At 66.0% G+C, this 12162-nt stretch overlaps 2 protein-coding genes across 2 annotated transcripts in view; one reads left to right on the top strand and one right to left on the bottom strand.

The window, feature by feature from the left end:
• Positions 1-2990, bottom strand: part of COL18A1 (collagen type XVIII alpha 1 chain) — a 50303-nt gene extending 47313 nt beyond the window's left edge. Inside the window, 1 exon segment of the mRNA XM_077755351.1 lies at positions 1640-2990. Coding sequence (XP_077611477.1) covers positions 1640-2990 — 1351 coding nt within the window.
• SLC19A1 (solute carrier family 19 member 1) overlaps positions 1-12162 on the top strand; it is a 98146-nt gene that overhangs the window by 70774 nt on the left and 15210 nt on the right. The gene's annotated exons all lie outside the window — the stretch shown is intronic.

Below are 12162 nucleotides of genomic sequence, written 5' to 3' on the forward strand. Positions count from 1 at the left end.
CCAGAACACCTCTCCCCTCCCACTACCCCCCCACCCCACAGCCTCCCAACACCCAGGCAACCCAAGGACTGGCACTCACTCCTCAGGGACCAGTTACCAACATGGAGGAGGGGACTAGGGTCCTCCTTGGTCCCCTGGTCCCTTCCCTCCAGATCAGGGCCTTCCTCCTGCCCCACCTGCCCCCATCAAGTGGGGATGGAAAGGTCCGGAGGCCTGGGTGGGTGGTCCCCTGCTGAGAGGCCAGAGGAGGCAAGATGCCCCCCAGACCCCCAGCTCTGCTTCCCCCGGGGACCCTCGCCGGCCAGAACACACCGGGAGAGGTCCCCGCTGAGAGGGATGCCTGACCCCCCGGACCCGAGGGGGCACAGGCAGTCAGCACTGACGGAGGGATCCCCCAGGATTCCGCCCGGAACACGGCCTCCCTGACAGGCGGGGGCCCTGGCAACATGAGCAGATGTCCAGTGAGAAGTCCCTTTCAGGCCACTCGCTGACCAAAGCAGCTGTGGTCAGAGAAACTCCACACCCCGCGCAGCCCTGCCTGCCGTGCAGAACGCCGGCCCCCGCTCCCGCCCTGGCGGCCCGGCGGCCCCAGGCCCCGCTCTGCACACACCCGGACGCAAGGGCGGCCGCTGCAGGCTCTCTGCCAGATGACCTCCTGGCCACCCCCACGCGGGCTCCGTGTCCCTGCTGGTCCGTCCGCAGCGGCCATGGTCCCCTCCGTCCCCTCCCATGCGCCTCCTCCTCAGAGGCAATTCCTGGGGACTCAGCAGCGTGAGTCCCCCCCCTTGGGGTCCGGTGCAGCTCCTCCGCCCCCAGCAGCCAGCTCCAAAGCCCAACGACCCCAGGGACTGAAGCAGGGCAAGGCTGCTCCCGACAGTGCAGGGTGGGGGCGGGGGGGAAGCAGGCCACACCCCCCGACTAGGACCGGCCGGGGCCTGGAGTGTGAACGGGGGCAGGCACACAGCCCACGGATGTAGAGGCCACTGGGGAGGCCTTTCTAAGGCTACAGCCCTGCCCTGTCCCCTCCCAGCACGAGGGGACACGGCTCAGGTGGGGGGGAGAGGCCCCGGAGCGGCCCCCAGAGCTCACAGATCCGGGCGGGGGCAGCCCCTGAGCTCCACAGACCCACTGCTCACACGGCTGTGACCCCTTGACCTTCTAAGCAGCGAGAGCCTCCCCCCAACGTCGAACCCCAAACCCCCAGCCATGCAGGCTGGGCCACAATGGGCCAGAGGGGCCAGAATTTGGCTGGGATCCCGCGTCCCTCAGGCGGGTCAGGTAAATGAACTTTAAAATTATTCTAGTTTTAGGGTGCCTGGGGGGCTCAGTTGGTTAAGCATCCACGGCTCCACGGCTCCGCCGCCCCCCGCCGCCTCCGCCCCCCCCCCCACGCCCACCGGCACTGGGGAGTAACGGCTACCTTGGAGTGTGGGGAGCGCTGAGTGAGCCATGACGCTCAGGCAGGGGTGCGCCCGAGCATCTGCCCTGGTCACACACAATGCCAGGGTCACAGGCCCTCTCTCCCAGTCCAGGGCTCAGCCTTGGCGGCATTGCACCGTGGGCAGGGCGGGGGCCTCTGCGCCAGCTTCAGGCGGCCGGGACAGGAAGGGCAGCGCGGGGAGGAGGGCCTGCCCGTTACCTGCGCCCGGCCCAATGAACACGCAGCCCCCGTCCTCCTGGGCCGGGAGCGAGGCGCAGGTGCCCAGCAGCCCGCCCGCCTCCAGGTGACTCCAGCACGCGTCCTCCAGGGCCTCGCAGAACTGGCGGCAGGGGGGGGGTGCGGGGGGCGGGGCCAGCAGCAGGCAGAAGAACCCGGCGAGGAAGCGGTGGCAGTGCGTCCCGAGGAGGCGCCCCCAGGCCCGGGCGGCGGCCCGCACCTCCTCGCGGCTCCAGTGCTGGAGGTCCTCGCGGCTCCAGTGCTGGAGGTGGCTGGGCAGCCAGGAGCGCCCGATTCCCAGGTGGCCGCATGCGGGCAGGGAGGGCGGCGGCGGCGGCAGGCGGGGCCCGGGCTGCCCGGAGTTGTTAGCGAGCCCCGGCCCCGCAGAGGCAGCCGAGCGAGGAGCCCAAGCACCCTTGTCCCCGCTGCCAGCTGGAAGTGGGGCCGGAGACGCGAGGGCGGGGGGGTCAGAGGGCAGAGCCAAGGGGGCGGCGTGGGCACCCAGGAGCCCCGGCACCAGCGGAAGCAGATGCGGCCAGCGCCTGCGGTTGTCAGCGAGTCGGTGCAGCCGGCCGGCCCGGGCGGCCTCGGGGGCGGGTCCTTCGCCGTCCAGATCCTGGGGCCGCCCCGGGGACAGCTGGGTCCCCCAGGGAGGGGCCCCGCCCGGCCCAGAGGAGAGAGAGGCTCTACCTGGAGCAGGGGGCGGCACCGAGGGCTCCCTGAGCGGTGCCCGGGGCCTGCCCACGGAGGGAGACAGCTGGGTGGGTGCTGGCAGGGTGCCGGCCTCGGTCCTCCGGCTGTTGGGAGAGGTCGGGGCCCCACTGCCCAGCCAGGGAGCGGTCCCATCCTCCCGGGGGGGGCTGGGGGGGGCCGTGGGGGTCACAGGGGCCGGCGTCTCTGCCGTCGTGGAGCTGTCTCTGGGAGCGGTGTCATCCCACAGCTGGACGAAGCTCCGGATGCCCTGGGCCACGTTCAGGATCTTGGCCCCGACGCCGGCGATGTTCTCCTCCTTCGTGTCCGGGCCTGCCGTGGAGGCGGTGGGTGCAGCGGAAGTCCCGTCCGGGCCGGCCTGCAGGCTCCCCGGGGGCAGCCCAGGGCTGGCAGGGGCCCTGCCCCACCCTGCGGGGTCATCCTGGGGGGCCGCGAGCGTGGTGGTCTCCTCCGTGGGCTGCGCGTGTGGGCTGCCCGGGAGCGTGGGGGCCAGTTCCCCTGTGGGCCCGGCGGTCCTAGGGGACCACAGCCAGTTGAAGCCCAGTAGGTCGGCCCTGGTGGCCACGAGGCCATGGGTGAGCAGCAGCAGCAGGCCCAGGCGGCTGGCCGGGGCGCGAGCCATCAGTGCAGTGCGCTCGCTCGGCCGGGCCAGGGGCGGTGTCTGCGTCCNTGCCCACAGCCAGCTCCAGCTGGGAAGCCAGGAGGCTCCTTCCACCTTGGGCTCAAGCCTCTGAGTCAAGGGGACAGGCGCCCGGGGAACCTGTCACCCGCCTTGGAAGCGGGAGAGGGTCCTGGCTCGCGCGGCCTGGGCCTGGGGGGCATCCTGGCGAGAAAGGCCCTGGCCCGGCCCCTGAGGCATCTGCTGGGGCACCCAGGGCAGCCCGTTCCCCTGCTTGCCGTCACTGCCCTCGGAGACCCTGCACCCCAGGGAGCCTCGCCCGGGACCACCAATCTGCGCAAAACTGGAACTCAAGTGCTCATGTTCCAATTCCTGTGCACAGTGCTGCCTCGGACACGTTCGCCACGAAGACCCCAAGGGCGGGTGGGGGTGCCCGACGGGCCAGGCTCCCACCTGCTCGGAGCCACATGCTCCTCAGCCCCCCGCCCGCTGGTGCCCTCGGGATGCCCCTCCTTCCACCTCCCTGGGGCCCGCGCGCTGGGCCCGGCGCACCACCGCATCTCTGCACGGGGCTGGGGGCTTCCAGTTACCCCAGGAGCCATGGGGGGCCAGGGCACCAGGGCCCCCGGGCGCATGAGGGCGCAGCAGGCTGGCGGGGGCTGGAGGCACGGCTGCCAGCAGGTTCCATAGGTGTCCCTGGGCGCCTGCCCACACGGCTGGTGCTCCCGCCTCTTCTGGGGAGGGGGAGGGGCTCCCAGCCACGCTTATGCAAACACCCTGCTCACTAGCTCATGCACGCTCACGCGCACTCACACAGCGCACACACACACAACCACACACAGCACCACACCACACACAACCACACACACCACACACCACACACACACCACACACACTGGTTTTACCACCTCAAAACCCCGTCTGCCACAGGCTGAGGCTGGAGCCCCCCCCAGGCTGGGCTCAGCAGCTGCGGTGAGAACCCTGAAGACACGTCCCCCACTGTCCCCAGCTCAGAGCACTGAGGACGCAATCAGTCAACTGCCGTCCAAAGGGCAGAGCCCGGCTGTTGGAATTTCAGGACAGCGGGACTCGGCGTCCCCGGGGGGGCGGGGGGGGGGGACAGCCATATGCAAACATCTGTGTCTGACGAGGCCGCTCCCAGCATGAATCTCCACAACGCTCAGAGTTCTTAGAAACGCCCAGAGAATCGTCTCTTTGCTTGAAAATTCACTAATGTGATTTTATGCCTGAAACCGGCTCTGGAAAATCTCACATGGAAATTCCAAGGCCCCCCCCTCCCGCTCACGTGGGGAGGGGACCCTGGGCTCCTCTGCTGGGGGGCAGCTCCCTGGTCGGCCCAGGGGGCCCCGGGCACTCAGGGACTCCCTGGGGCCCCTTGCCGGTGGGGCCAGCCCCGCACCCACTGGCCTGACTCGCCTTTCCGGCCAGAACCAGGAGGCTGCACGAGGAGGAATGGCGGCCNCCCTGCGCCAGTCCCTGCCCCTCCTGCCACCTTCCAGAGGCCACAGGCACCTCAGAGCGCACGGAACATCACACCGTCCACCTTCCTGGACACCGCTGCCCCCCCCCAGGCCTGTGCCAGCCACGGCACCCCATGCCAGCCACCGCCACACACATCACACAGCCTCACGCTTGCATGTGCACAGTCACACACACGCACGCACGCGTGTTCAGTTCACATGCATGCTCGAGCCCGCTCGCTCACTCACGTGTGTGTACGCTCACACACATGCTCACATGCACGCTCACACACAGACAGCCCTGTGGTGTAGACCAGGCTCCCCTTGACCCCGCCTCTGGCCACAGCTGCAGCAGGCCCAGCTCCCAGGCCGCTCGCTGCGGGGTCTCGGCCCGGGGGCTCCAACCCGGCAACCCAGCTCCGGGCCAAGGGTCCCGTCCAGCTCGTGCGCTGGAGTCTGTGTCTGTTACTGAGGCTGGATAATCACCAGGTCCCCGTGGGGACAGAGAAGGAGGGGACGACCCACTTCCAATGGTGAGACCCAAGTGTCTTCGCGTCAGATGCCATGTTTCTAAAAGCACTCTGCCCGCCACGGCCCCGGGAAGCCACTCCCTACGGGCCACGCAAACCGCCCCGTCTAGTCAGCACTGCGGCCGTGGCGGTCCCAGACCCGAACGCCCCGTCAGTGCTGGCTGGGCCAGGAAGTCCCACGAGTTTACTCGGGCAGCTGTGGCCCGAGCCTCGGGGAACAGGGGTCGGCCCCCAGCTCCGTGGCGCTGGTTGCCTGTGGACACTGAGGCTCCTTCCCGGCTGCCCCAGGCCCCCTCTCGGCCGCCGCCAGGCCCCAGCACCACCGCTCCGTGAGGCGGCGACCCCGAGGCCGGTGGCCACGCGCAGATCTGCCGGTGGCACCGCTTGGGGTGGGCCAGGGCCACACCCGAGTCACTGCCCGTAAAGTGTCTCAACTTCCTGGGCCTGAAACCTGCTAGTCAACAGGGACAAGTGGCCCCTCTCTGTCCAAGTGCCTCAGTGTCCCCAAGAGACCAAGAAGAGGAGCCCTGGGGCGCCTGGGGGCTCAGTCGCTCCCGTGTTTGTGCAGGTCCAGAAGGCGGCAGGGAGGCACTTCGCGCACTTGGGAAGGTCTCCCGGCACCGCCCGCAGAGGCCCAGAGCGCGGCCCCTCCGAGGGCAGCCTGGGCGGCCTTGCACCTCCCCGCGGCTCCAGCCCCCCCGCCCCCCGTGTGGGGGGCAACCTCGCACCCCCAGTGGACAGACAACACAGAGGCCTCGCAGGACGACAGGGCCTCTGACCAGGGCGCCCCCACCCCGCCCACCCCCACCAGGGTCTGTCCAGTTCTGCTGGCCCATCTGGTCTGGATTCCTGAATAATGTGGTCTTTTATTTTCATCTTTGAAATGGCACAAAACACCCACATGTGAACAGAGAAACTCAGCCTCCAAGAAACAAGACGGTGGCCTGGTCTCGGGCGAGCCCCTGTCTGGGCTTCTGAGAACGCCTTCCATCGTGACCTCAGACGTGGCCCCTCAGGCCGAGGCCCCTCCGGCTGCCCAGAGCCCACGGCCCTCACCCTTCCTCCCCTGGGCCCGCCCCTCGCTGTCCCCCCCACTGACTCCTGATTTCAACTCAGGTCATGAGCTCACAGTTCACAGGGAACAAGTCCCGCGTCCGGCTCTGCACTGGATGTGAAGCCTGCTTGGGATTCTATCTCCTTCTCCCTCTGCCCACCCCTGCTCGCTCGCTCGCTCGCTCGCTCTCAAAATAAATAAGTAACCTTAAAAAAAGTTGACAATGAATCTGAATAGACACTTCTCCAAGGAAGACCTATCAACAGGCGACAGGCACGTGAAGAGCTGTCTGGTGTCACTGGTCACGAGGGACACACAGAGCCCACCCACAGTGGGATGGCTAGAGCGGAAAGTCAGAGGGTCAGAGTGGCGGCAGGGTGTGCGGGGGTCCGACCTCGGACGCTGCTGCTGGGAAGGGAGACCAGGGTAGCCCCCAGGACAGCAGACTGGCGGGTCCTCAAATAATGAAACGTCGAGCTGGCGCCCGAGTCCAGAAACTCCACTCGAGAAACAGACCCAAGAGAAATAAAACACGTGCCGCACAAACACGGCACACGAGGCTTACAACGGCGTTATTCATCACGGTCACGGGGAAACAGCCAGCGCCCAGGGACAGACGCAGTGTGGTCCATCCACGCACCAAGTATCACTCGGCCACGAAAGGGACTGGAGCTCTGATACCAGCTACCCACAGGGGAGCCCTGAAAACAGCCTGCGGAGCGAGGACAGCTGGCCACGGAAGGCCTCCCAATGGCTGCCTTCACGTGAAATACCCAGAACGGAGATCCACGGACGCGGTCTAGTGGTGGTTCGGGCTGTGGGTGGTGGTGCCAGGCTTCTTTCTGGGGCGGTGACATCACTCCCGGGGCTGTGACGGCCCTGGTGTCTGGGAAGGCGCCCAAACCTCCACCTTGTACAATTCACCATATTCGTTAGTGAATTGTATGCCGTGTCATTTACACCAATGTGAAGACGTTTCAAAAACGAATGAAGTGAGATCACGCCAATTCCTGAAACTACACAGTCTTTAATTAAATGCCACCTAATTTGCATGTATTTGGCTGTTGGTGAAATTTTTCTTTTCATACATTTGATGACAGCATTTCTGTCTTTTATAAACTCCTGTGTATTTTCACTCGGTTTTCTGGAACAGGATTACCACTTTTTTTTAAACTAGGGATACGGACACGGGGTCACCTTTGCTGCTAAGATGGTGTTCAAGGTTGCCACTGGCCTCTTACAAGACACACCGAGTCTCACTTGCAGGGAATGAAGTCGCCTCCTGGGCGGGGTTGTGTGTGCTGTGCCGACCTTGCTCTCTACGCCAGCACGCCCGCAGAGCCACGCAGGGCTCGTGGCTGCCACGTAAGGGGCGCTTACTCTGACGGGCGCACTGGAATCATGATCCACGTCCTAGTGAGCACAGACCTCACCACCTGCTACTTGCACAGACGATCAGGGAAACCGCAGCTCAGCGAACAAGCCGGGCCAGCCCGCAGTGGGTAGGCGGGGGGGGGGGGCCACACAGAACCCTCTCCCTGCGTCCCTGTGCATTAACCTGTCACCCCCTAGGGACATACTGAGCTGCCACTGGGTGTCCAGTCTACTCTGGACACTGAGGAGGCATGAAGGTCTACTGCAAAGTGGACACAGGAGGGCACAGGTGACCCCCCCAGACCAGGACACGGGATGGAGGGAAGGCGTCGCGTGCTCGTTCCCCACGGAGGAACGCCAGATTCTCGGGCGCTGACCTGACACGCGCTCAGCCACCCTCGGGGAAAGGGTGGCCTCTGCCAGCTAGAAGGGAGGACGGTCCCCTTTCCAGGGGTCTTGGGGCTCACCAACAACAGCGTCGCCACGAGGGGCGGAGTCCTCCAGCGCCTGCGGCTTACGTGTGTTTTTCCGGGAACAGGCTGCATGATGGGGCCGGGCGCCTGGCCTGGCTGGCCCTTCACACAAAGGCTCTTGACCCAGGAAATTAATATTTGACTCGGTGTTTTCTGTGGAGCCTTGGGGACCTGGCATCCAGGGTGTCACGTCCCCACTTCATTCCTCAGCAGCGTGGCAGTGACTCGTCCCCACAACCCCAGATATGGGCACAGGGGACCCAGCCCCGCCACCTCCCAGGACCCAGGGGAACAGCCTGGGAGGCCTCGGTGCCCAGCTGGGGAGGGGCGGGTGGGGCCCCAGCACCTCCAGGATGGGCCGTGGGGGCAAAAAGGGGAGGGATGTGGAGAACCGTCAGGACCCTTTAAACTGTGAACAGACGGAGTCGTTTCTAAGGGCTCGATGGGTTGCTCATTAACTGGATTTTTAATGGGAGGCTGGGTGGCAGGTTCCCACGGGGGGATGGGTGGTGGTGGGCGTGTTCTGTCCCTGATCCGCGATGACCACGTTCCGGTCTGGCCGGGGCGATGGCCCAAGTGCATCCGATGTGCCGACACCCCAAGTCCGCCAATACTCGCGAGGTCCCACACCGCGATCAGAGCCCAGTCCGGCCAGGGCGGTGCAGGCTGGACCCCCTCCTGACCCAGGACCACCAAGAGAACGGCGCTCACATCTGCTCCCCGCCCTGATCTCCAGACGCACAGCAGGGATCCAGAGATAGCCGTCTAACAGAGAGGAACCCACGGGGCATGGCGGTGTTCACACCGCATGCAACGGGCATTTCCACCAGGGACACAGAGGGCAGGGGGCACACAGCCACTGGGACACCCGGCGTGCACTTGCCTGGCAGCGCCACAGCAGCCGAGGTGGGGTGTCCCCGGGTTCCAGCCCCACTTCTTCACGGCCCCAGCGGCTGGATGCCCCACAGGCTTCCTCGGTGGCAGGACCTCGCTCATCTCGTGGGCAGCGCCCTCAGGAAGAGAAGGGCTGTGGGGTGGGGGGCCTGGCCCAGCCAGCTCTCACTCGGCCTCTGCTCCCACCCGCTGGCTGGCAAGTGCCTGTCAGCAAGAGGGTCAACACCGTGGTGCATGAGAACGATTGCCACGCTGTGGAGGCTGTGGGCAGCAGACCCAGCCAGTGGAAGGACGCAGGCAAGGACGTGCTCAGAGGCAGGGACGTCCCCACGGGGGAGACTCACTGAGAGCAGGACGTGAGTTTTGCCCTTGTCCTTGTCACATTGGGGTTTTGTGGGTTTTGGTTTTTGGTTATTGGGTGCTTTGTGTTTGGGTTTTTTATTTTTTGGTAATTATAAAAACAAAATTCACAAACGATCAAAATAAAGGAGGAAAAGAGCAAGGCTGAAGACCTGAGAAGTCCATGGTGCCGCGTCGGGTGTGCCCTGCAGTGTTGGGGGGGTGTGGAGACCACTCGGGTGTGCCCTGCAGTGTTGGGGGGCGGTGTGTGGAGACCACTCAGGTATTCCCTGCAGTGTTGGGGGGGCGTGGAGACCACTCAGGTGTGCCCTGCAGTGTTGGGGAGGTGTGGAGACCACTCAGGTGTGCCCTGCAGTGTTGGGGGGGGTGTGGAGACCACTCAGGTGTGCCCTGCAGTGTTGGGGGGGGGCGTGGAGACCACTCAGGTGTGCCCTGCAGTGTTGGGGGGGGGTGTGGAGACCACTCAGGTGTGCCCTGCAGTGTTGGGGGGGGGCGTGGAGACCACTCAGGTGTGCCCTGCAGTGTTGGGGGGGGGTGTGGAGACCACTCAGGTGTGCCCTGCAGTGTTGGGGGGGCAGCGTGGAGTGGCAGCCCCGAAGTGGCCTGGTGACACTGAGGGAAGGACCGTCTCATGCGTGCGTGCCTGGGCCACAGGATGTGGAGGACAGGTCAGCACCTCTCTCTGGGACGACTCCAGTTCAGTGGAACAGAGCAGAAGCTGGTGGTTACAAACACCTGCCCCATCATGCGCGGGGACGTCCGCGGAGCACACGGCACTAGGAGTGGCCTTCGGCCCCAGTGTCACACGGGAGAATCAGGACGCCTTGTGCAGGCTGCCCAGGCCCCAGGACAAAGTGGGGAGGTGGCCACCACCAGTGCTATGGGACTGTGACCTTGTCCTACGCAGACCTTGGCCAGGAGTGGTCTGTGGTCTCAGCCTGGCCATGGCCGCCCACTGCGGTCAGCGCAATGCGCCCGTCACCCTGCCCTGGCCTAGGCCACCAGGTCCTGGCCCTGCTCCAGGACATCGGCAAAGCAGGGGAGGCGCGGGCCCCAGGCCCCCACAGACACAGGCTGCAGCGGGTCCCGTGGGCTCCTGAACACTCGGCCCGAGCCTGCCGGCCGGTACGAAAGTGACAGGCGGCCCTGGACTGGCGGGGACCGACCACCGGCCTCTCCCGGGCTCAGGGAGGCAGAGGGGCGCACAGGCCCACCCGTCTGGGCAGATGCGGAAACGTGCGGACCGCCAGGTGGCGCACCCCCTCCCCGCCCCCCTGCACCCAGCTGCTGTCTCCAGCTGGCCTCACCCGGCTCCCCACCGGCAACTGCCCCCCACGCGCCTGCCGGGGGTCTACGCCCGGCTTTGCGACTCTTCCCAGGCTGCTTCCCGTCTTTACTCAAATATGATGGTGTTTTCTAACCTAGGAAGGCAGGAGACCCAGAGTCCTGTCTCACTCACACGGAGGCGCCTGTTTGCAGATGACACTGTGTCCCCAGACTCCAGCCTGCTGCTCCCCAGAGCCACCAGGGGTGTCCCTCAGCGGCAGGCAGGGCGAGCGCCCCGGCCCCTGCGCAAGCCCAACGCTCCCCCCCGCCCCTCAACACCCCCCTTTGGAGCACTATTTCCAGAAAAGGTGTCCTGAAAGGGTGGGGTGCAGGAAGGCTGCCCCCCATCCCATCCCAGTAGCCGGAGGGGGGCCTTCCTTAGCGCCCTGTGTGGGGGCTGCCTGAACCCCTACCCCCCGCCAGAGAACTTGTGTGCTTCCCACACCTGCCGCCCGCACGCGGCACCCGGGGGCTCTGCCCTCCCACCCACACACACGTGCTCAGGGCGCCAGGCTCTGTCCTAGACTGGGGGGGTCTCAGGGCGCCAGGCTCTGTCCCGGACTGGGGGGGGTTGTACACACCACCTTCTGAGGGCACTTCCCACCCACGAAAAATAAAACCATTTTTGTTCCACGTGACAAACCAGGTGGGGTGACAGGAAGGGAAATGCATCAAGGACGTAGAGGGGGAGGGGCACTCGATGGCCTGCGGGAAGATGACCTGGGAGGAGGCTGGCCACCGACCCAGCCTGGGGAGTCTACCTCCCCTGCACACAGCGCAGGGGGCCTGTCCGGGGCCACCACCCAGGCCCCCTCACAGCCACAGAGCCACGGGAGCCCCATCACCCGTCAGGACCCCCAGCGGCTGCCTCTGGCGGGTTTCCTGACTGCACCCCAGCCCTCCCCGCCTTCCCCCCCCCCACNGGGTCGCCGCCAGCAACACCCCCACGGGTCCCTGCCTCTGTCCCTTCCCCGCCGCCCGCCAGTGACATGGAGTGCCACGTGGAAGGGGCAGGGCCAGAGGCCACCAACTAGCCCGCTATGTCTGTTTGCTTTTGCACAGGAAGCGGCCCGGACACGCTTTTGCACACACAGCGGAGGCTGCGCTTGCGGGTGTGTCCCAGAGCCTCCGTGCCCAGGTCACCGCGCACAGGGCACCCTTCCCGAGGTCACCCTGGCGATTCCGACCCTCTGGACCCCGAACCGCGCTCCCTTCACGTGCCCAAAACCGTGCAAAGTGGCAGCAGATGGAGGAAATCCTGCCCTGGACGTGGACGGCTGGACCCGCCCCACGCCATCTGCACAGGGTTGGGAGGACCCTGCGCCCCGCCTGCGGCAGGCTGTCCGGCCCCACTGGCCAGCAGGGGGAGACGCAGGCCACACAGGCCACAAGGCCCTCAGGCTCCCGGGCCCAGGAGGCCTGAACTCACCATGGAATTTCCTCCTCGGGGGGTCGATTTTCTTCTAGTGTAAAGTCACTTGTGAGATAAAGGCCTGGGAGGTGCCAGTTAGCTCTCCTCACACTCGCGTCCACACACACTCAGGAGCGGCCTTCTCACAGAAACCCGACGGCGCGTCCATCTGCGCTGGGGCTAAGCCACCACCCCCACTCAGGGCTCCCTGCCCCCCCACTCCGGCTGCTCCCCCCTCTGCACTTGGGGCTCCCGCCCCCCACCCCTCGCAC

The sequence above is a fragment of the Crocuta crocuta genome, unplaced genomic scaffold (assembly GCF_008692635.1).
Source record: "Crocuta crocuta isolate KB4526 unplaced genomic scaffold, BGI_CrCroc_1.0 scaffold675, whole genome shotgun sequence".
NCBI classification, from domain to species: domain Eukaryota; kingdom Metazoa; phylum Chordata; class Mammalia; order Carnivora; family Hyaenidae; genus Crocuta; species Crocuta crocuta.